At 35.3% G+C, this 26,359-nt stretch overlaps 1 protein-coding gene across 1 annotated transcript; it reads right to left on the bottom strand.

Annotated features, from left to right (window-relative positions):
- Positions 1-5,051: 5,051 nt before the first annotated feature.
- On the bottom strand, positions 5,052-13,627 carry LOC128155905 (protocadherin gamma-C4-like). The gene is made up of 15 exons (XM_052817793.1): positions 13,495-13,627; positions 12,794-12,983; positions 12,265-12,453; positions 11,806-11,946; positions 11,451-11,573; positions 10,873-11,055; positions 10,589-10,779; positions 10,148-10,396; positions 8,485-8,730; positions 8,183-8,403; positions 7,818-7,895; positions 6,660-6,680; positions 6,485-6,528; positions 5,935-5,968; positions 5,052-5,545 (listed from the first exon to the last, which is right to left on the bottom strand). The coding sequence occupies exons 1-15, from the start codon at positions 13,555-13,557 to the stop codon at positions 5,398-5,400; spliced, it is 2,121 nt and encodes a 706-aa protein (XP_052673753.1). The 5' UTR covers positions 13,558-13,627; the 3' UTR covers positions 5,052-5,397.
- Between the last annotated feature and the right edge of the window lie 12,732 nt (positions 13,628-26,359).

The raw sequence follows: 26,359 nt of genomic DNA, 5'->3' as shown, positions 1-26,359 counted from the left end.
TCGACAAGTCTTTCATTGCGAAATTGCTGTGCAGGACAGCTAAAAGTCCCATCGGTTCTCAATCTTTTCAATGACCTCTTGAGCTAAACTAGGTTAAATCAATTATGTTAAATGTTTAATCTTGCTTTATTGAATAAATTCAATAAGGATTGGAAAACAAATACAGCCTGTGTATATCCCCTCCTCTTGAAACAATTTTTTTTGTCTAATCCAACAAATTTTAAATCATTTTTATTTTTTTTTCAAATGTACCCTTCTTTAAACAAATCTGGTTAATTTTTGTAAAGGTTAAATTTTTTGTAAGAGAATTTCGGCGGAAACTAGTGAATGCTTTAATCACAAACCGTTGAACCAATCACTTTAAAATGTTCCTTGCTATAGTACGTAAGATTCTCGTTATATGACTTTAACAAACTCTGCTCTACAGATCTAGAAACGGATGAAGAGACTCCAATGCTTTAAAGAACACTATATTTTCTTGTTTAGAAAGGTCGTTAAAGTTAAATGTCAGTCCCTTCACAGACGCTCTGCATACAATGATCTAAAATTCAAAGGCCCTTAAATGTGTGTTAGGGATTTGAGAATTTTAAATCTGGGCGATTTAATTAGTTCCTTTACAGTCATGAACTGATCAATATCTAATGGGGTAGCGGTCGAGTAGGTAACTGCCTTGAACCCTCGAAGAACCACCCTTAATGCTCGTGTACTATCATTCATATCATAACAAAGTAATCAAAAAACAACGTCATGTCTAAATCTTAAAATTCGGGCAAAAGATTACATTATGTTTATCAAAACATCATGTGATACCCTTAGCAACATTCTATTCATCGTGCACTTTGAACTTCAGCGTTTTCAAAATCGCATGCCAGTAGTAATATTCTAAAAATGTAACCAAACAATCCTTTTATGATTATGTATATATATCGTACTGATACGGGTAGCTTGGATTTGAAACACATTTGGTTTGTGTTATGTTTCTCTCTTTGAATAAAGAGCAGCAACAAATCTGTCAAATAAACAAACGGTAATGCAAGGAGAAATCGCATACACCCCGAACTGTACGATGCATTCGAGAGCATAGTCACGAGTTGACCTAATAAATTAAATTTCCTTTCATTTTTTTATGTTCAGAATGCTTTGTAAAGGCATTTCTTATATTCACCCGAAGCTGAGAATACATATAGGAATTTTGTCTGCTGTTTGATCCAATTCAATGTATCTATAAAATAAATAAATCACTATGGATATCGAAATCGACATTTGTTTATAACATTTTTTAAATTAAATTCAACCAAATTTAAGTGCCAGTTATAAGTGAAATACACGGCTCACAACTCTTTTTTAGTGTAAACAATGCTCAGGCCATGTTTTTTGTTTACACACTGAATGTTACAAAGAAAATACAAAGTTTCAAACGAATTTTTATGTGACACACACTAGACCCTTTAACTGTGTTCATAACGAACTTGCAAAACGGCTTGGTACAAAACAACAATTTATTAAGATTTGGTGCATGTATCATCGTACAAAATTCACTGTTCATCAATAACTTTATTTTGGACTTCACTTCTTAAATTCAACATCTGTCTTGTAATGTTTTCTCAAAGTTACTTAATCAATTAGTGATTGACACTTTTTGGACTCTATGTGTGTTTGAAAGAGACAGAGCGTTATGTCTCAAGAACTGCTAATCCCTTAAAACAACATTGTGCAATTATCTGTTTTTCATGTCTAGGTCATCAAAGACTTGAGTTTATTTAATTATTTTATAACCTTTAATATTTCACTCAGCTTACTTATGTCATCACCTGTCAATTTATAGTCATTGTTCAGATTCCTTTATATAGTTATGTACAAATGCCAATCGTCAGTCTGAAATACGGCGGCCAGCCTCCGACTCACGCAGAGTCTTGAGTCGAGGGGCCACTACTGGTCATATCCGACTTGTATGTCTGTTAAATGTTGTTATAATGTTGCCATCGTTGAGTCTCGTCCAAGAAATGTGAACTCCTGCATCAATTGCCTGTTTACTACTCTGGAACTGTATACTGGTGGACCTTCGGTAATTAGGCAAACTTACCCTTCGCTTTTAGCTTACGGCATACAGCGCGCCCCCTCGCCAACATTCCCTCACCCCGTTCGTACTGCACACGATGGGTGCAGTTCCAGACAAATTCTTTAGCACCGTATAATCTACGCGGTCACACATGTACAAATATGTGAAATCTTTGTAACCATCTTCAAATAATTTGTATGGCGTATATTTTACATTGCATGTCTATGAGTTACTGCAATAAGCCTATGAAATGTGAAGCTTATTTATCGCAATATTGCCAGCGTAAGCAAATATTCACATTTTGAAAGTTTAATTGTACAGCTATTGCAACAATCTTTTGCTTTGTAATATATACTCCTTCATACTTATTTGTTCATTGTTTTTTTTTTTAATTTAGAGACGTGCAATAAGAAACAGAAAAGATGTGTTGTCTGACTGACACTAAGTGGATATTACCTTAAGGAGACTCCGAGATCAGCACATTAACCATTAGATCCATTTCATAGTCATAATTAAAACCTATTTGTGTAGCTATAAATATCATTAATTAATTTTTACTTTAAAATTTGCATGATTTCCAATGTTGTATACATTCAGAGCTCTTCTTTCTTAGGAGATTAATTTAGTATAAAAATGGCCACAACCATCCAGTTAAATTAATCTTAATTAATATTCAGTGGTCTCCCTTGGTTAATAAGTACAGCTACTGTAGATGTAAAACACATAAACACTGTCACTCAAAAACAGATTGAAAAGATGCGTGGACGGACTGGCAGTCAGATTTGGTGATAAACATTTACACAACAGTATGTCAGTAAGGCTACATCGTCATTCTTAAAATTTGATGGCCACAACTCCGTCAAATATACAAAAATTTTGATTGAATATCCAATGAGGTCCAAACAATATGTTGCTTTTCCAATATTATTTACGAGAAACTTTATAATTGATGACACTATATAAGGAATAAGGAATCATTTTTTGAGTATTATGAAGTGATATTCAAAGAATTATTCCTTATTACCTCTATTTATATAATTTTAAGCCATCGCACGATTAAATGTTTATTAAATATGAATAAGCAAATCCTTCTGGCGCCTCAATTTGTCGTCATTTGAAGTTCTGAGTTTTATAGTGCAAAATCGATACGTAGTGTTATCACAGACAAAGACACTGGAAAATGTAAATATATGGAATTTTATAACTATTGGACTTATATCCAAATTACACTCTTAACTATAATGGTCAGAATTCTGACAAGCTCATATGACTGGATCTATATAGATCTTTCGAATAGTTACTTAGCTTCCTATTTGTCATGGCAAGAACTACACGAATGCTTTTTCCCCCAAATATTTGTTGTCTCTAGATTATTTGTGTAAAAACACAAGTTAAAAACTAGATGGTACGTTATTTAATATTTATTTTGTTTAATAGTGTACCACGTTATGTTTTGGTCTCAATTTTATTTTTTATCGGTGTTGGTTGGTATAGTTCTTCAATATTTAATTACATATACATGTACATATACTCAGTAATTAAACTGTGCGTAGCATGATAAAACACGTAGTACCGACCAGTACCCCTAATTCAAGACCCTCACCTTCCTAGAGCTGGGTTTGTGTGTATGGAGCAGATATCACCACGATTGTAGGTGATTCAGTCGTAAAGTTCGAGTTAATCTGCTGACAGCGTTATATACCACGCAACGTAATAGGATTTTATTTGTTATTATAAATTCAAGAATCCAAAATTTGTGTTTGATTACCCTTATTTTCGTGGAGAAATCGAACATCACCATAATGAAAATAAAGTTTATTCACGAGGGATTTTGAGGAAAACTGATCACAAAAAACACTAACTTATTAAATTATCTCCTATGTAGAGGTTTTGCTTAATTGATTAAGAATTATTTTGAAGTGATTAAAAATCAATCAACTAAACAATATCAAAGAAAAAATACTCAAATTATGTTCCCTCCATATACACCTAGAGTTTAATCAAAATTTAGATCTTTAAAGAAGAAACCTGAACATTGTCAATGAACATACTAAAGATAGTGCTAAATGCACTGAAATAAAAATCTCTGACATCGTATCGCGTATGAATACACTGCAATTTACGCAGAACATACATTTTATTTCACTGCACCGAGAGTGGATAGTTATGGTGGCATATCTCTGCCCCTTGTGTGCAAGTTATTTTTCTATCAAATATGTCGACATGCAAGATAAATATGTTGACATGCAAGATAGTTATGTCAACATGCAACATAACTATGTTGAAATGCAAGAAATTGCAATCTGATATGAATTACACAAAATCTAAAAAAATCGCCCACCTGTGACATCCAAGATGCTATCTTTCTATGTCGACATGCAACTCATTTATGTTAACATGCAAGATAAATATGCTGATATGCAACTTATTTATGTCAACATGCAACTTATTTATGTCGATATGCAAGTTATTTATGTCGACATGCGAGATGAATATGTCAACATGCAACTTAGTTATGTTAACATGCGATATAAATATGTTGACATGCAACTTATAAGTTGCATGTCAACATAACTAAGTTGCATGTTGACATAAATATGTTGCATGTCAACATATTTATCTTGCATGTCAACATAACTAAATTGCATGTTGACATAAATAAGTTGCATGTCGACATAAAGAAGTTGCATGTTAACATAAATAAATTGCATGTTGACATCAATAGGTAGCGTATCTAGCATCTTGGATGTCACATGTTGGCGATATTTGAGATTTTTTATAACTCTTATTTGATTGCAGTTTTCTTGCATGTCAACATAGTTATGTTGCATGTTGACATAACTATCTTGCATGTCAACATGTTTATCTTGCATGTCAACATAATTAATAGAAAAATAACATGCACACAGGGGGGCAGAGATAGTATTTACCGTACAACTATTGACAAAAACTTCATATTTTACAAAATTTTAGAAATGATCAACTAAAGATATTACATCTTTTAAATAATTTAATAGCAATTATATATATCATCCATGTTAAAATATATACGCAGTTTTCTTTTGAAGACGTTGACCAATGCTTGAAATGTTGCATCTTATTTCTATTTTGAGTAATTCAAAATCAAACAAGAATTCCATTTATTATTTCTAAGTGCAGCTATTTATAATAGTTTGTATACATACACAAATCATTTTGTTTAAACATTCGTTTACATGAAGCGATACTTTTATTTAATACATTGCCATTTACAAAATAATTCCATTTTGTTCTTAAGTACACAAATGCGTGTTATTAAAAAGAAATCGGTTTCTGATAAATATCAACAGAGCTGAATATCAATAATAGCTGATTGGCAGACGATGACCTGTGATTGGGTAAATTCTCCCACGTGACCCAAATTCAACCGGGATGTTGGAGGGTGAGATTCTATCCATCTGTGATCCAGTGGCTCGTGGAAAGTCTGGGTAGTCACGCCGGCCATACCTGTATCAAACGATCCATGGGGGTTATTGACTATAGAGACCCGAGTATTGACAATCTCAGTGCATGACCTCGTGATATCGCTATTGCTAGCTGCCATCGATGGAAGCTGTACTATATCACAGAGGTTAATCGAATTAAACTGAGAAATGAAGTTGGGCTCTATTACTCTATTGATATTTATGAAAATGGTTGAATAAAAGAGAGGTCTCCAATCGATATAATTAGTTGAAAATCTTTATCCGAAAAGAACTGTTATGAATGAGTAATTGATTATTACAATGTAGTAAACTGATAATTACGTTTGTGTTGCTTAATTGTTAACCCCCCCCCCAAAAAAAAATAAAAAATAAAAAATTGGCTGTTAAATATATCTGGGTGGTTAATCATACCGTGTATCTATCTCTTTGGTATGGCCACCTTTTTCTGGAAAAAAAGATAATGAATAAAAAAAATAAATCCAAAGTTTAAACTTTGTAGTAAAAACAAAGTAAAAATGTGTTTGAAGGTGTTTCTATTAAAATTAATAAATATACGAAACAAAAGAAAAATAGAACAATCCCAATAAAATATAATAGTTAGAAAAATGAGCTTTTCATATGATGGCCTAGTTAGTTGAAGAGTCAAGACAGTGATAAAAGCGTCGCATTCAATGCAAAAAATGTTGTTGATCTGTTTTTATTTTGACGAAGAATTTTTGAAGTCAGAGTAAGTGTCTAATTAATACTTCGTTCTGGGTAGTTGGTAGCGTCTCAATATGAATAAAACATCTCGATAGGACGTAAAACAACACTTAAGAAATCGATCAAACGGCCAGTCTCGTGTTAGCTTATTGACAGAGAGTACACATATATAAGCGCATTCTGGTCATGAGTTTCCGCCAATGTAATCAACGTATGAAGAGATCTGTAAGAAAGTGGCTACATTTCTGCCAACACTGACCGTTTTTCCAATAATCCATTTCTTCTGCTTTCGAACTTTGAACTCTGGAATTATAAATAACGGTTCAGTTTTCTATTACAAATGAACATTTTAGTTTTAGAACGTTCTTCACGAATAAATTTGAATAATAAATGATTAGATTATTTCATTACATTATATTATATACAGTTTTTACCTTATTCGTGGATCTTTTTCCCTGGAAAAAAATCGTAGTTTTATTGAAATCTGCATTCCAACATATGTATTTATGAATTATATTGCAATGGCTAATTCATATCATGTCTTTAAATATCAATTTAAAAACGAAAAATAAGTTTAAAATATGCCAGTCTGTCTAGGAAGGTATGAACACGTTATCGAAATATGTGCATAACATTATCACGATTTTCTAGATGAAATACTTGTATAATCATGAATCAATTATTTGATTTTATATATGTGATCTCTGATATTTATATCAGGAAAATGAAGCCATATGCTCTAAAATCAGCAGATCTTAATCAGTAAATATGGTAGCTCATAATTAGAAGTTGATTTTAATCAACTCTAGATCATCGATGCTGTTACTCTGGCAAAACAGAAGACTTAGTACTTGAAACTAATCGATAAATTCGATGTAATGTATTCAGAAGTATTGTTTTTAAGGAAACTTATTAATACATACCTTTTTAAAAAATCATATTTTATATGGTACCAACAATTTAGATATGTTTTGTAGGCGTACATAAATACATTTCTACGCCAGAGTTCAAAAAGACTAATTTACTGTCATTGATTACAAAAGCGCCATTTCTAGAGCGCTATCGTTTGAAATCAAAGACAGACTATCCAATCTAAAGTTGAATTTAAATTATTCTCCATAACTTGTTAGAGCCATTTAACCTGTGTGGGAAGTTCGATAACTACGTTTCATGTACATCTAGAGGCCCCCAGGGTGTTACAATATACTAAAATTGTATTACAGTAAGACTGGCTACTATGTATATTAAGTGTAAACACGAACTTGTGTAAACCAAATCTTGTATAAGAATTATGTTTTGTCCTACATAAAAAGCAAATTAAAACGTGTCTGTGAATCAACATCTTTTCCGTAGTCATTTGTAAACCAATTTGCAACAACTGAATTTCGAGTTTTTACAAACAGTAAACTGGTTCACGGCGTCTAATTTTGCGACCAAGACTATAAAGATAATTTTTGACGATGATCATTTGAACAGATGACTTAATCTCTTTCTTCTTTACTTATCATATGGGCTGATACATATGGGATCGTGAAACTTTCCTGTGTGTTGTATCGAGCAATATATATTCTACATGTACTATTTATACTCACATCGTAGGACGCCTGTTTCTGCAGCAGTTCATGAAATCACACGGGGCGGATCCTCCACACGCGCCGGTGTAACACAGTCTGCAATACAAGTAACCAAGCACAGTAATTTGTAACGAATTAAAATTGCTTTAATTTGAAGTGTTAGATATCAATATGATTACAGTCAATGAGTAGTTTTGGCAACAATCAAGAGTCGATAAATTGATATGATACGATATATTGAATATTGGCAAATATTCATAAAGTTTGTATATAAATTAACTTATGACTGTTTATGATATATTTGCTAGTCATTATACGACATGTCGACAATGCAAGTCGATACCATATATATTTTACGTGTATGAATGGTGTAGAGATACTACCTTAAAAAGAAGTATAAGAGAGTGCCCAGAAGGAAAGCCCCTATCAGAGACCCTAAAACAATGGCGGCCACAGCACCCGCGTCCAGCCCCGTACTCGGGGGGAGTGTAGTAGTTGTGGTAGAGGGAGTAGTTGTTGTAGTCTCTATATATATCATATTGACTGTGGTAGTGGAGCTCAAGGGAGGCGATCCTTTATCAGTCGCCGTTACCAGATACCTAATCTATTGTAAGGAAATAATTTTCCAAATACTTTCGCATTGAAAAAACTTTTTAAAGAAGATTGACATCTGTTTCGATATTACCGCTGTGCCATATGATAGGCCAGTCCTGGACAGAAAGTAAACTCCACATCCGGTTCCCACTGTGTAGTACGTGTTCGTCTGACTGGCACTGTTGGCCAGGGACCCCCCGCAAGAGAAGTCGGCATTGCTGCCCGAGTCTTTGTCAGACACGGTCATCTGACCAATGGCGTTCCCAAAGCCCGTAAACTGGTCGGCATAAAACGTGTACGTACCCTGAGAGAAAGTGGGAGGATTGTCGTTCGCATCCTGAAAAAAGGTTCTGTTTGTTTACTTTTGTACGAAGTCATGTAGCACAAGGACACATTTATCTTCATTAAATATGTGTTGTATAAATGTGTGCATGCTTACTTTATCTAAAATCGATATACCTTACAACTTCCAGTTGCATTTTTATGCCAAATAAATGCAATAGTAATATTACCATCGCTATGAATTCAAAACAGATTTTAAAAAATGTAACTATTAAAAGATGAATGAATTATGTTTCGAATTTCGAAATTCCTCTGATGGCAGTTTTCGCTATATTTTTTTTTCAAAGTGCTTTGACTTGATCCCAAAATTAACGCATTTTGAAATTTTTTTTCAAAGTGCGTAATTTTTCAAAGTGCGTTGTAACACTGCATGTACAAGAATATATATAGACAGAAAAGTAACTATATTAATGATGGATTAGTGACACAGAGCAAAGAGAGACAATTCAAGGAACTAATTATAACTTACAATTTTTTGCAAAATTCTATAAAGCTAGGATTTTAAATTTACAAATATTCCATAATATATCAAAACATGCCGATACTTACACATGTACCCGAAAAACAACGACTTTCATCAATTTTACATTATTCTCATTAAATTCTAATCAATTGTTTTCATGCAAACAACAATATTGATGTTTGACACAAGTAGTGTAGGTATTTAAACTAAGTTTTCTTGGTTGAATCAAAAAGCACTTCGTTTGTCTTAAACGTTTTATGATGAAAATTTTAGAATTCCTTTGTTCTCAATAGTCTTTTGTCAAAAATAAATATGGTCGTCGGATTATTGATTAATTATGTAAAATTTTATTTTTATTATACCTTATTATCACAGTTCTTAATAACAATTCATTTGATTTGTATAGACAGTCTCGTGACAGCGTAAAATTTTGTCAAACAGGTCTCCGGGGATAAGATATCGTATCCGCACCCTTACGTCCCCCAGGCTTTAACTACCCAAATAATCATGGTTCTTGTCCGATAATGCACAGCAGCTAGACATAACCAGTCGCCATGTCTGCCCGCACATGCAGTTGGTTCCGACATCCTTTTAAGGATGTAATATGCGGTTTACTAGACAAAAAGATTCAAAGAATACGAAGAAACACACCAAATGTGCAATTAAGAATTTTTTTAAATTTAAAAGTTAAAGCATTGACGATTTACTGTCGTAGTTATATAAATCTGTCTGTAGCTATCAATCTGGAGCAAAAAGGGTTATTCTACGGTTGACAGATTACCAAACCAACTTCTCTGAAAATATCCTAAAACATCTGTAAGGTGGAAGAAACCCATCTTGACACCCTTTATGTTGAAAAAAAAAGAAAAAAAAAAGCTCGCTGGTCGTGACCAGTTTTAGACTCCTTTTAAAGAACTCCAAATAAAAATGTAAGACAAATATAACTCACTCGAATAGTCAAGACGATAAGCGCAGTTCCTGTTTTAGCAAGCGAGTCTCTGCATTGAACCGTCATCTGGACAGTGGATGGCATTGCATTCTGATCGACGTCATAATCCACTGCATACGTCATCACACCGGAAGTACTATCGATGGTGAATCGTTCGCTGTTGTTTCCGTTCATCAAGGACAAAGAGTAAGGTTGAATGCCGTCATAGTCCCTTACAACAAAGTTAGGATTGATGGTCTGACTCCCAGCCTCAGAAGAAAGAGCCCGAAAATTAGTACAAGGTAAAATGTTACGTGCGATACCATACCTTGATCATACATACTAGTATGTACAAAAATATTTATTTTTACTATTTTCTTTGCATAGGCATTGTTGTTGTCCTTTCTTTATGTTTCGTTACGTAGCAAAATCCATTTACATATATGATTTTTTTTTACATACCTTGCCTTCTAACACACTGATGTAGTAAACTTGTCTGTCGAAGTAGCACTCCTCATTTACATTGAGAACATTGATGGTCAGTGAATAGGGTCCTGTCGTGGTCTTACCATCCGATATCATGAAAGTCACATTATAACGAGACAAAGTCTCGTAATCAAGTTTACCAGTAGCAGACAGTTTGAACTGACCACCTAAGTAATAGGCAGATGATACGTAAATTGTAGCGTTCACAATCATGAACGTATATTATAAACAAAATATTTTTGGGATGTTTATATACTTACTCGCAGAGTCGAAGGAAAATAGACCTTGAGCAGTAATCGGACTAACGCTGAAAGAATGGGTCAAAGGGTCAGTGGGGTCAAGGTCTTGTGACGTCAGAGTGAAGATGACGGTTCCTCCAGCGATGTCCTCGTCGACGGATACAGAGGCAGGCAGGTTTGTTATATTGGGCTGACTGTTTAAATCTAAGATTAAGTAAACTAGTAATTTCTTAGACGGACACACATGTACATTAAAGATATGCTTTAACAAGTTTTTTTTTATATCTAGGCCGATAAAAAATTGTGTGTTTAGGGTAACACTGATGAAAAAATTAGTTCAGGTAGGTAGCGATTTTTTTTTTTAATTTTATCATATTTTTTCTGCATGAATCCTAAGAATGTTTGTTTGTGTCACATTTAAAAAGGGGTTTTTTTAATAGAAATAATATAAAATTCACAATCGGATAAAATTTGACATCTAAAAATGGTAGGATCAGGGCATTTTTGTACATGTAGGTTAGGTCGGGTTACCCTAAACACACAACTTTTTTTAGGCCCTATTTAAAAAAAACCTTTATTTCCCAAAGATTGACACGTACTGAGAATATCAACACTGAGTAGTGTTTGGACTGAGATAAGTCCGTCTGTGACGGAGATGTAAAGGTGTACCGGGGTGTGGGTCTCATCAAGTAGGGTCCGCGTTGTCCTCACCTGTCCACTGCCTTCACGTGACAACATAAAAATTCATACGTAAATGTAAATGAACATCAATATCTTTAAGGAAAATGTCTGACTACATGTATATAATGAGCTAATGCAAAGTATATCATATAATTAATTGTTTCAGTTGTGTTGTGTTGCTTATTTATGTCTCAATGAATTTAACAAAAAGAATAAGGTTAAACTTTAAACAAATATCAAGATTTTTTTCTTTAGTTTTTTCAAAAAACTCACTTGAGTCAATGGCAAAACTGTTTGTACTTGGAACCGATATCAGGGTATAGGTCAAAGGTGAATGGTTAAGAAGGTCACGTGATGACACAGTGTAAATAAGTTCACTTGCTGTAGCTGTCTGCGCATCAACTGACACGACATCTGTATGAGAACAGAATTGTTACTAACTTCAAGGTCTTAAGAAACCATTTACATGTTCTCACTTTTTAAAAACACTTTTTATCTTGTTTTAAAATTGTAAAATTAACACAGTTTAATAGCATTTCTACATGTTCCCAAGAGGTTCCATTGATGTTAAAATTAAAAGCATCAAAATCTTACATCACTTTAGTATACCGTTAAATACAATTTAATAAATAACATTTATATGTTCATACCTAAGCGCTTCTCAGTCACTTTAGTACTTTGATTGAATGTTAACATCAAATTATTGATATCCTGTTCTCGGTTAACACTGACCTGAGGAGTGGGTGAACTCCAGCCTGTCCCCCGGGATCACGTCCACCTCCAGCTTGTCCTCCCGGAACTCGCCGTTAGAGTCCGTACACCGGATGTTGATCTGGTAAGTGGACTGCGCGGCAAAATCAAACATAACATTGGGCGCCGCCGAAGTTCCCGGCGACCCATTGTGAGCGTAGACTCCATAGTCTTTAAAGGACGCATTGTTTATAAATTTAAAGAGCAATCACGTGTCATTTTAGTTTGCTGTTTAGAAACTTAAAGTGTCATGGGGACTTAAAAAATCACAAAACTACCAAAATTTGTTGATGTAAACGCAAAGACCTTCGTGTACTTTATTTTGTAATTATACTAATTTGCGTAGTTGTTTATTCTTTTTGCATAAACACGTCATTTTAACGATCTCAAACTTTGATTCATAAAATCAGCAGTAAACTTCATTGTCAGAGAGATAATGTATAGATAGATAATGTATTTTTGCATCCAACATTACAATATTCATTTTATATCAATACTTTAATCCACTTACGTCCGGTCTGAGGGTCAATCAATACTCTGAACTCCGTCTCTGCGCGCGCAGGTGTTGGGGTGGTACCTGCTGCGTTACACACGTAGTTGTCATTGTTGACGTCACTGACCGTCAGCGTGTAAATCAGGCGGTTAGCGTATTCCTGCTCCCCGACGTTGACCGACGTCGGTAAACCGCGAAAAATGGGGGGCTAGAAAAGAAAACCTGTAATTATTATAGTGTATTACCAAATTAGTTCCAATTGGGAATTATTATAAAAGATGATGGAATATATCCGTTGATCTCCGTAAACTTTTTTTTATCGTTCCTGTGAATTATTGACGAGCTTTCAATAAACAAATCTTGGATATTTCCCTTTAATGGATTCAAATTTACTTCTATGACAGGTATGCGCATTTTCTCAAAATGTGACAGAAACGTTAATTTTGGACGGACTATAGCTGATTATGGATCTAAATCCGAATACTAGTATCATGCATCTAGTGGACTAACTGCACGGATAACGCATGGATATTTATATATTGCAATAATCAAATAAATTGACAATATTTGAATTCGTCCTATTTTGCTTAGGAACGAACACGTTTGCATTAATATGATTGTAAAATGTTAATTTATAAAAATAAGTAGAAAAACGAACGCCGATTCGTCGCCATTTACTTCTAATAAATTAAATTTACTTATAAACGACCATTACTCACCGTTGCAACAATCAAGAAAGGTAAACCTTGGCACAGAAAGAAGGAAAACAATTGTATTTTCATTTCTCAAAGTATTCCGTCCGCCTTAGCTTATTTTCCCGATGAATTTCAAAATTGAAACTTATAGATTCAAATGTGACGATTTTATTGATGTCTCATTAGTTTGAAAATCGAATGTTGCGATAATCTTTTTTTACATATCCAAACAAGATCTACAACTTCGTTCTATCTACCAAAATGACCATGAAAGATCAACCCATTGAAAGATTGTTATAAGAGCAATATTTAGTGAAAAACTCTGCACTTTAAACTTTAGCGCTCCTAACATCAAGAGAATGCCTCGGATCCCGTGAAGATCCTTTCACGTTCTCCATGTGCATTAATTCTGCCTTGACGATGGGGGGCCGGTTTCTATTTCTGTGCGATTTATTAACTTTTATGGAACATTGCCTTCGTGTAAATAATAATATAGACCAGGCTATGGGAAGACATATCAACGTAACAATTCAGTTATTCTGCATTCAGAAGAAAATCATGTTTACCGTTTGAAGAAGTTCGTTTTACCCATAAAAAAGACATAAAGTGTCCGGTTTCTCTGAAGCAGAATATGGAGGATTTATTTGTGTATGGTTTTACAAGCTGTTTTGAATGCTGCGTACGATGTATTAATCAAGCTAGAATACTCGTATTCCTGCACGCCTCGGTTACACCATTTGCGTCTGTAATACCTTTCATTTATTTTCGCCATGTTTACATTTCCTGTATATTTCCATATGTTATGTCCAAATAAGATTACTTACATGTCTATGGGCATTGTAAAAAACATACATTGATGATTTACTTAGTTTCTTAATTCTACAAAAAAAAACTAAAAAAAAAAATCATGCGCTTCGCATCGGGCAATATTTCGTCCCTTGGGGACTAATTTAATCAATGTTGCCCTCAACCTCAGGCCAATATTTGTAAACTATTAAACAAATAATGCCGCAGACAGGATCTATTGCGACTAACAATTGAATTGACCTATAGGACCGGTATTGGTTTCTGTCTTTACAGAAAAGCATATCGATTTCCGTTCCACTTCTTGATTTTAGGCCATACACAGTAAACTCTTAGGTTCTAGTTCTCATAATGTATAGTGATTGAAAACAAGTTTCACAGTCGTTGTACGAGCAGTATGAGCAATGGACGCCTTTTTACTTGATTATCTTTAAATTCTATTTTTAGCTTACTTTCTATAATGCAATACATGTTCTTTATATGCGTTTATTTACAACCAGGGGCATATTAGCAACTATCGAAAGTCGCAAACCCTATGACTCTTTGCTATAAATAATGCACATCGCCGTAGTTTTTTCAACATTAAAAAACAGGAAGAATGATGATTGTAGATACAGAAGGATTTTTACTTGGCCACTGTTTTGAGTAACACAGAGTGAGTTTTGTTTTGAACATATTTTATTGAATAAACAAAAGGATCAGAAACAAGTTCTAACAACTTACAAGTTCCTCTCCTTAAATATAACAATAGTTGTCATGCATATGAATATAGAACAAAAGAATATAATATTGATATACACGAAGAAATATTATTTGAATCTCAAGGATTCGTCTATAAACTTTTGTACAGAAGCAAAAATGCTGTTGTTGATATGTAAAGGAAGGTTATTGTTGCCATATAAAAGTAAATCAGTATCAATATTGACTAAATCTAACATAAACAATTGATCAAACATGTTGTTTCTCGCTCTAGAGTATTTTTTACAAGAAAAAAAGAAATGATACACATCTTCTGTTTTACCACATAAACACAACGGATTATTTATAATATTACGTTTACAAAGATCATAGTTTAATACACAGTTATGTCCCAGCTTTGTATGAATAATGTTGGTACAGCGTTTACCAAAAGAAAAATAAATAGGGGGTTTCGTAACTTTCGGCATATATTTGCAAAACAAATTGATTGAGGTGGCTGTTCTGGCTTCTATATTTAGTGAATTCCATTGATTGACAGCATTGGGTACAAATGATTTTTTAAGTAAATCTAACCTGCACTTAGGTACATTAAACTGATCCTTGTTTCGTGTGTTGTATCGCGATATATTTTCCCTCTTATTAGGAATAATATCACATAAATAATCAGGGAGACTCCCCATGTTAAATTTGAACATAGTTTTCATCTTGGCGATGTATCGTCTGGTTTGTAAAATTTCCCACCCTGTTTCTAAGTAAAGCGCTTCCCTTGGTACAAAAATTGGCAACCCAGTGACAATTCGTGCAGCACACAATTGAACCTTTTCAAGTTTGTCTGCATCATGCACAGAACAGCCATCCCACACAATCGAAGCATATTCAAGGGTAGGTCTAATGAATGAAATGTATAATTTAGAGAGATGCTCTCTACCCAATTTATACTTAAGTTTTTTTAAGAGTCCTAATTTTTTGTATGCAGAGTTTACAATACCATCAATGTATTCAGACCAGCTGAGATTTTGCGATAATAAAAGTCCTAAATGGCGATGGGTCGAGACAAACTCTAGTCTATCGCCTTTAAAAAATAATTTAGGTAAAACAGAGTTATGCTTCTTAGTAAAAAAAACAACCTTAGTTTTTGATGAATTGAATTTAAGAAGCCACTTTTTGGACCACGATTCCAAAATTTTTAAATCATGATTTAAAATATATTCAATGTTAAGTATGTTGTTTGAAGAGTATTGAAGCGAACTGTCATCAGCAAATAATCTACACAATGATAACATATTAACCGCCACATCATTGACATATATCAAAAATAAAACAGAGTGAGTAATTCTTGTCCTCAAACAAGGCGTGCTTACACTAAGGTATAGTTACGGTTGATTGCTTCTAAGTTACGGTTGATTGCTTCTACATATAGTTAAGTATATACTTTTTCCATCGATATCTTTGATTCTGCATAAAAAAGAAAAGGTGTTTATAAATGCCGTTAATTTTAAAAATGAAAAAGCATGCTCACAGATGGAATCGAACCAGGGTACAAAATCATCACGAATTTAAACTACCGAGCTATCCAGAACTAACACGCTTCGGTGTTAATGTAACGGTTTTTCAAGTTACAAATAAAATAATCAGTTTATAATTCGTGAGTTCGCTTAGGTTTCCTTCCTAAGAATCAAGTAAGAATTAAAAGCAACACTTACGTTGTCGATTTCTCGTCAGCAGACGACGCTACGGAACATAAACAATGTATGCTAGCAAACCAAACCAAATCCGGTTACCTAAAATCAATCCGGATTGTATACTTGTATAATATTTTCCTCGGGCCTATCTGGGCTATATGATTAGAAATACAATCAAAGAATCAAAATACAAAATCACTCTATAACCAACTAGCTGTAGACTATGGATTTAAACAAACAATTCTGTTTGCTACCACAGTCAACGACAGCCACCTATCAAATCACTATAGAAATATAATACCCGGTCAGCTGAAAGTCACCAAGACACTTATTAAGTCACAAAGACACTATGAAGTCACCAAGACACACGCTACAGAAACAAGGTTAAGAACTGAGTGGTCTAGCTAACAATTCTGTTGCTTTCCGACACAGCTCAAATCCCTGTTCTGTAGAACTCTAACCGAAGAGATTCACCAGAAGACCGTTCGAGTCGTTCACCGGCAGAAGACTGACTAAGAATGATAGGGTGGCTGTATATATACCCTGCAAGTTCTCACTGATTGGTCTAATCATGCACCATTTCTATTGGGTATACTGATCATCACTGATTGGTCAAAAATGGAGGCAAATGATTGGTTAAACACAGGATACATTTCAATCCGGAAGTAAAATCATTACATTACCCACGCCTTCGAAAAAAATATGCGTCCTCGCATTCCAAAATAAAACATAAGTGTCATTGAAAACATTTATTAAATACTGATATGATAACAGTGATTGTGCCTCCTACTAAACATTCGTGATTTTTAGTAATAGTCAAAACTGTCCTCAGTGATTTCTTTCACTGTTGCATTGTCCTTGAAATATTCCACAATTGTTTTAGTCACTTTGGTGTGCTTGGGGAAGTCTGTCTGAGCAGAAGCATCAGAAGTCAAAATTTGAAGTGTATTGACAGTAGACAGGTTTTCGTTATTCAAAAGCGGAGTGAAATCTTTAGTTATTTCCTCTTGTGTTTCGGAATTTCTGTTCAAATCAGCAGATTTCCCCAAAGCAACCAAAGGAAATATCGGCTCATGTCTCTTTCTACCCGGAAGTACCGGCTTTGTTTGGCGACGGACTATTCGACCTAGCTCCAGGTCTATTCGATTTGATGTATCCGCATTACTTGGTTTTTCAAGATCACCAAAGGCATCGCTCTTTGCAGATTCCGACTTCTCTTTGTCAACCATTTGACTGACAGAGTTTGGTTCATCAACTGCAATATCTATGTCGGGATCCTTATCCCAATCGCTACTACCGGAATCAGATAGATTTAGCTCACTTCTTAGACTTTGTGAGGCAGCTTCAACCTTTTCGTCATGCATCATTTTGGTGTGTCTCCGAAGATAAACCATCTTTGTAGTCTTAAAGGGACACAACGTACACTTGATTGGCTTTCTGTCAATCATTTGTAGTCCACAAGAGACAAGATGGGTTTTCATGATATCAGGAGTCTCTGTACGATAGGGGCACATCGGACATTTCATTGTAGAAACTTTTCTGGGAGTAAGCTTTACTTTAGGCATGATCTACAAAAAATAGAACTAAAATGAACAGTAGTCATCAAGATAGGCTGGTCGTTTCGTACGTCTTTTACTTGTTGTCATGTCACTGTCACGTTTCTCGTCGTCAATCTGGTTGGAAACGGCTGCTTCCTGCTTATTAGAGGCAACTTCTTTGTATTGCTCTCCTCTCAAAACTTGTTTCACAACTGGTCGGATTCGATCAGTATGTATGACCTGATGTTTGCCTCTGGCACCACAATTGACTTTATATGTTACGTTAGAACATTTTTCAATCACCTCAAAGGGACCCTGCCAGTAAGAAAAGAACTTAGGCGATGTTCCTGCTTTTCGCCTTGGAAAATAAACATAAACCTTATCGCCTTTATCAAATGATTGCCAATTGAGTTTCCTGTCGTGGTACCATTTCTGCCTTTGTATATTGTCGTTCATCAATTTTCTCACGATGGTATGGGCCTCTTCTAGTTTTTCCTGCAGTTCCCAAACCCATCTGTTTTGAGGAATTCTTTTCATGGATGATGGCATCTCATAAACAATATCAAGAGGTGTAGCAACTTCTCGACCTAACATCATCATGTTTGGTGTCGTGCATGTAGTTTCGTGGACAGCTGATCTGTAGGCCATCATTACGTATGGAAGGTGATCGTCCCAGTCACTGTGATGTTCATCAACATATGCAGATAACATATTGGCAAGAGTTTTATTAAATCTCTCAACCATACCATCCGATTGAGGGTGGTAAGGGGTTGTATGAGTTTTCTTGATGTTAAATAATCTGCACATTTCTGAAAACAATTGGCTTTCGAATTGAACGCCCTGATCAGAATGGATCACACTGGGTGTCCCATATCTTGTAATGACTTCTTCCACAATTATTTGAGCAACAGTTGCTGCCTCCATATTCGCCATTGGAAAACTTTCCGTCCATTTTGTAAAGTAATCCGATACAACTAGTATATATCGGTTACCTTTGTTTGACATTGGAAGTTCACCCAATATATCTGTAGCGATACGTTCTAAGGGGGTACCGCAAGTGACAACTTGCATTGGCGCCTTCTTATTCGTTGTTGGTGCCTTGCGTCGTTGGCATTTCTCACAACCAGCAATGTACTGTTTCACGTCTTTCTGCAATCCAGGCCAGTAAAATTTTAATTTCACCTTTTCTAAAGTTTTTCTAAAACCTAAATGAGCAGAAGTTCGTTCGTCATGAAATTGACTAAGCACAGCTCGGCGCTCACTGTATGGCAACACAGCCTGATACAAAACTTTCCCATTTTTGCAAGTTTTCTTTCTAAACAAAACATCATCTCTAATCTCAAGAGCATCCCAATGTGCACAAATGCCTTTAACAAATTGACTATAGCTAGATAGCTCTTCAGATTTTGGTTTTATGCCCGAAGCAACCCACTTTGACACCTGAGCTATATCAGTGTCAACTGCTTGTTTGTCCTTCAACGAATCATCATCTTTAGATGGTGGGCATGAAATAGAATTCACCATACTCTTTTCTTCAGCGCAACACGTTTTTCTACAGGGTATTCTGCTAAGTGCGTCTGCATTTTTATGCTTGGTACCCGCTCTATGTTCAATGATAATTTGAAAATTACTCAGACTTTCAAACCATCTGGCAAGTTGACCCTCCGGATTTTTGCAGTTCAATAGCCATTTTAGAGAGCTGTGATCTGTTCTCACTAGAAATTCTTTACCATACAGATAGTGTTTGTAATATTTGGTAAAGTAGACGACAGCTAAAAGTTCCTTCCTTGTGACGCAGTACTTGCGTTCTGCTTTCGACAATGTTCGACTAGCGTATGCAATCACCTTCTCCATACCATTGTGTACCTGGGAAAGAACTGCTCCAATTGCCACATCACTCGCATCTGTGTCCAGTATAAATGGTTTTGAAAAATCAGGATGTGCAAGAACTGGTGCTGAGATGAGTGCTCGTCGTAATGAATCAAACGAATCTTGACATGGTTTGTTCCACACAAATTTTGTTCCCTTTTCCGTCAGTCTATTCAAGGGTTTTGCTATTGTAGCAAAGTTTGGTATGAAACGTCTGTAATAGCTACAGAGCCCCAAAAAACTCTTTACCTCAGTAAGGTTTACGGGGATTGACCAATCTTCTACCGCTGAAATCTTAGATGGGTCTGTACTTATCCCGTTTTCAGAAACTACATGACCAAGGAACTGTACAGTTTTGTGAAACAGATGACATTTCTTCGCCTTTAGTTTTAAATTTGATGACAATAACCTATCAAATACTTGTTTGAGGTTGTCTAACATGTTTTCAAATGTTTTCCCAATAACAATAATGTCATCAAGGTAAACTAAACATATCTGCCATTGCAAACCGCTCAATACTGTCTCCATCAGCCTTTCAAAGGTTGCTGGGGCGTTGCAAAGGCCAAATGGCATTACGTTAAAGTGAAATAAACCCCTCTTTGTTGCAAAGGCAGTTTTTAGTTTGTCAGAGTCATCCATTTTAACCTGCCAGTAACCTGAACACAAATCAAGGGTTGAAAACCACTTTGAACCTGCAAGACTGTCTAAAGAGTCATCAATTCTAGGCAGTGGATAGGCATCTTTGACAGTGGTGGCATTTAATCGCCTGTAGTCCACACAGAAGCGCAATGATCCATCTTTTTTCTTTGCTAGAACCACTCCTGAAGCCCAGGGACTTGCTGACTTTTCTATTATGTTTTTATTCAGCATTTCATCTATTTGCTTGTTTATTTCACTCTCCAAGTGATAGGGAACACGTCTAGGGGGTTCCTTCAAAGGTCTAGCATCTTGCGTGTCGATAGTGTGTTTCACTATTGATGTGCGTCCAAGATCTGTGTCTGATTTCGCAAATACCTCAGCGTATTCGATAAAAAATTTCTTTAAAGCATATACTTCCTTTGTTTTTAGATGCACCGTTGACCTTGCAAAGAGGTCCTGCAAATGTGATGGTAAATCGTCACAGACCTTTTCTTTAGGTTGAGAGGAATCAATCACTGATTCAACATTACTTAAATTGGCAATAAATGTACCAGGGTAGATTATCTGGTTGTCTTCAGAAAGGTTCATCATTCTCACGGGGATCTCACCATTTTTCAAGTAGCCAACTGACCTTGCTACTAAAGCTTTTCCAGATTTAACAAATTTTTCAGCTGGTTCCACTAAGCCCATTATGTCTTTGTTCTGATAGCTCTCAGGGAACCCCGTAACACAACAATAAGTAACGACTTCGCTTCTTGGAGGTATCGCTACTGTTTCTTTGGCTGCTATTCTAAAACAGCCTATCTTGCCAACAAATTCTACTTTGTAGCACATGTCCTGCACATTGAAATACCCATTTGGTACATCAACAGTGCATTTGTATTTTTTCATAAAATCCAATCCTAGGACCCCATCAACAGATAAGTCCGTAACAATAACTTCCTGAGTATAAGTTGTATCGCCTAGTTTGATGTCTATCAATGTTTTCCCTAAAACTGTAAGGTTTGTTCCACTTGCTGATGAAACTACCTGATCAGTGTGAAACAATACAGGTTTTGATTCGATGGTTTCATATGCCCTACTTGATAACACAGACAGTGTAGCCCCTGTGTCAACCAACAAATGTGTTTTAACACTATGTACGAGTGCTTTTACATACATGCCAGCTTCAGGATCATTTTGATGAATCCCAACTTGAGCACACCTAGACCTGATGCTCTTAAATGAGTTCTGTACAGGACGTCTTTTACCATAGGTATTGTTCCGTCTCTGAGACGATTGTGATCGAGAACTTCTATCATATCTAGCAATATTAACATTTCCCTGTGGACACTCTGCCTGTAAATGATACTTTGATCCACATACATAACAGTTTCTGTTGCCAATAGGATTGGGTTTTTTGATATTTGTGGACGTTTGGGATATGTTTGACTTCATTGCATTAACTTCTTTTCGGAGGTTTACTATTTCGTTCTTAAGTTCTTCAAAAAGCTTATTTGAAGGAGAATCTGCAGATGTCACTTGAACACTTTCAGACTTATTTGTTTGCAATGGTCTTAAATGAGACTCGGCTTCTAGCATTTTACGATCTGATTTTACAAATGCTTCTAATTCTACAGCATGCCGAATCGCATCATTGAGGTTTAATGGCCTTGCTTGTTTTACCCGTAACCTCATATCGGAGTCTATAAGAGCATCTATGAATTGCTCCTTTGCCAAAGTTTCTCTAACATCTCCTGGAGCTGTAGGATAAGCTAGGTTAGTTAGCCTTCTAATTGACTGTCCGAGCTCTGGCAAAGTTTCTGCTGCTCTCTGTTTGCGTTCCCTCAATTGGGTTCTATAGAGATCGTTTTGATTTGAGGGTGAGAATCTTTCTTCAAGGGCAATCACTAAAAGTGCATAATCGTGTTTCTGAGCGTAAGGCAAATTTCCTAAAACACCCTGAGCCTGACCTCTCAAGGAAACTGCTAAATAGAGTCCCTTTTCTCGCTCATTCCAATTATTAAGCATGGCACATGCATCAAAATGCGAACGATAATCCAACCAGGATCCTGTGCCATCAAATGTTGCAGGTTTGATATGTGACTGAGACTTTTTATCTCCTAAGTCTCTCGTATTCTTATTTTCATCAACTGCATTAAACCGACCAGATTTTCTGCGATGTGTAATGTTACTTTCTGGTTCGTTTTGTGATAATGGGGTTGACGCAAAATGATCTTGGTCGTATTTGTCATAAGGCGACCTTGCACCCGGCATTAACTCATCTTGCCATGATACTTTTGCAGTAGGGCGTGTTTTAGGCTTTACATCGCCGTGATAGTCTATAACTGAAGAATCCGACACAAATCCCGAATCTCGTGGTTTTTTATTCGTTTGTGGCTCATGAGTGTCAGCGTTAACTTTATCTATAGCACTAGCGTTATGAATATTGAAACTTTCATCTTTTAACTCTTGAAGTTTTTGTTCAATAAAAGATATCTCTTTGTCTATGTCGTCTATGTTAGTCATAGCCATGTTTTAGATAATGCCACAATAAAATGTCATAAACAATCGTCGATAAAAGTGAAACAATTACATGGACTTTATTCAACAAATTATACAACCTCTTAACTTCACTAGCATAAAAACATCTAATAAACTGAAATTTACTTCATATCTATTTCACGGCGATCACTACGATTAAAATAAAACAAGAGATTTTACTTGATTCACAAACACCGCTGCCACCAAATTTGTAACGGTTTTTCAAGTTACAAATAAAATAATCAGTTTATAATTCGTGAGTTCGCTTAGGTTTCCTTCCTAAGAATCAAGTAAGAATTAAAAGCAACACTTACGTTGTCGATTTCTCGTCAGCAGACGACGCTACGGAACATAAACAATGTATGCTAGCAAACCAAACCAAATCCGGTTACCTAAAATCAATCCGGATTGTATACTTGTATAATATTTTCCTCGGGCCTATCTGGGCTATATGATTAGAAATACAATCAAAGAATCAAAATACAAAATCACTCTATAACCAACTAGCTGTAGACTATGGATTTAAACAAACAATTCTGTTTGCTACCACAGTCAACGACAGCCACCTATCAAATCACTATAGAAATATAATACCCGGTCAGCTGAAAGTCACCAAGACACTTATTAAGTCACAAAGACACTATGAAGTCACCAAGACACACGCTACAGAAACAAGGTTAAGAACTGAGTGGTCTAGCTAACAATTCTGTTGCTTTCCGACACAGCTCAAATCCCTGTTCTGTAGAACTCTAACCGAAGAGATTCACCAGAAGACCGTTCGAGTCGTTCACCGGCAGAAGACTGACTAAGAATGATAGGGTGGCTGTATATATACCCTGCAAGTTCTCACTGATTGGTCTAATCATGCACCATTTCTATTGGGTATACTGATCATCACTGATTGGTCAAAAATGGAGGCAAATGATTGGTTAAACACAGGATACATTTCAATCCGGAAGTAAAATCATTACATTAATATAGACCTTTATAATAGAAATCAGTTTCCGAAACTTTTGTCTTTTTTATATCTCAATTTATTCCTTTTTAAAACAAAAGCTATCAAATATCTTAGACGTTTTAGAAGCAGGCCGATCCTGAAGGATGTCTAGGCCAAAAACCATGCAGAAATATACCATTTTACTGAGCAAATGCTGTTTTCGCCATTTGTGAAGATTAATAATAAAATTGCAAGAGCAATATGATGCAAATTCGAAAATTTTTGAAATATGTACGATAGAAAATAACCAAATAAACTTTATTTTCAAAAGTATTTTTCCCCCGGGAAATCTGTCTCCCCTATAGGTCAATTGAATGGTTATTCGTTATAGGTCCTTTATTGTTGGATCTGCACGCAATTTCTTGGACAAAATATGAGACACGTATTTCCCTATAGATATATCATAAATACGATTTACGTATATCTCATCTACAGATAGCTATGAATTATATTTTCAATCTGATCTTATCGTCTTATATGACATATATAGCTGAAAAAAACTGATCTTTGATTTACAACGATTGATAAACAAGTTCTACAACTTATATTAATATCTCTCGTTGGCACGGATGTTAGCGCGATGGGTAATTGGTGTGGGAAGAAGCCGGAGTACCCGGAGAGAACCCAAGTGACCAAGCGGGCGACCGCCATACCCTATCACATACAATCACTGACGATCACGGGGATCGAACTCGGGTTGCAGGGGTGAGAAGCGAGTGTTATGTTCACTACGCTACTTGGACACCTGTAGCTGTAAAAAAAAAAAGATTGAACTCTTGGAAACGGGAAACCAAGTCAAAAGTTGTCGGCATAGCGTACTGCCTTTTTCTAGTTGGTGATTTTTAAATAATAATTCCAAAGTGCAAAGATAACTATGCTATTTCGGGAAGAAATCTAAATTGACGTCAGGCTTAAAAATGTAAAAATGAAATGCAAATTTTAAAGTAGGTAAGTTTCCTGCAAATTATCATAATTCACGACAATCAATCATTTCTTTTATAAAGATGAAACATTGCCGAGTCGTATTCATGAGTAAAGAAACTTTCATAATTTTAATTGCACATTTTTACAGAGATTTTTCGTGCTTTGCTTAAATAATCAGTATTAAATATATTAATTTATACTTGAAAATAAGTTAAAATGGCACTTGGATTGCTTGTTGATAAGTAATTTGCACAGCCAAACTTCCCATAAAAGAATACAATAATTTATTTTTTTACGTTTTTTACACAGAACTTTTTATGCATAAAGAATCTGTATAAAACTCTGTTCAAGTGTATTCAATGCCTTGTTAACTCTATGAATCGGTAAGATTTAAAGCTTCCATGCCCCAAGCTTCCCATTGAATACATTTTTATTATCTAAGACTTCCTAAAGGTCTTGTAAATCCTTCATACAATGCTTTGAATGAAGTAGTTTAGTTATAATTTTAGATTACGTTGTTTGAAGAAAAAAACCATGTATGGCATCGTTTACATTTCATCTTTATTTATCTACAGCCCTTCCCTACTTACAATCGCTGCTATTGGGTCTATTTATGAATGTGCTTTAAACGAATCAACACCTGCTCTATATTGCCTTTGCAGTATTTACTACTGATACTGAATGACAATGAATATTTTAAACAAATAATAACACAGGGCTGCTACTATAGTATTTTGTTATCCCCCTTCACCCCCTCCCTCCCCCCGCCAAAAAAATTGTTAAGCTATAAGTATTTCTTTGCTACTCATATATCTACAAAAACCCCATAACATTAGAACTATGATATGAAAAAAAAATTCAATAAATTTTGACAACTTATGGTGTTCAAAATATATGGCCTTTATCGGGAAGACGAGAATCATATTACAGATGAATGGAACTGACTAATCCTTTATTCTTTTTCAAACAAATCAAGTGAACTCATCTAAAAGTACAATTCGTCCTGGATTAATTGCCGATATTTTAAAATAATTAAAATGACAGATTAAATGAAAATTTTAATGAAAGCATTCATAACCAGACTGCTGCATATTGTTGCATACTCCAAACTAGGTCAAGTGGGATTATTCGTTTTGTTTCGGATTATATGAAAATCCTGACACGGTGAAGCCATGACAGTGCGTACCAGTTGACTGTAATAAAACCTTAATAAC

The sequence above is a fragment of the Crassostrea angulata genome, chromosome 1, assembly GCF_025612915.1.
Source record: "Crassostrea angulata isolate pt1a10 chromosome 1, ASM2561291v2, whole genome shotgun sequence".
NCBI classification, from domain to species: domain Eukaryota; kingdom Metazoa; phylum Mollusca; class Bivalvia; order Ostreida; family Ostreidae; genus Magallana; species Magallana angulata.
The sequence above is the reverse complement of the archived record's forward strand: the minus strand, read 5'-3'. Positions and strand labels throughout refer to the sequence as shown.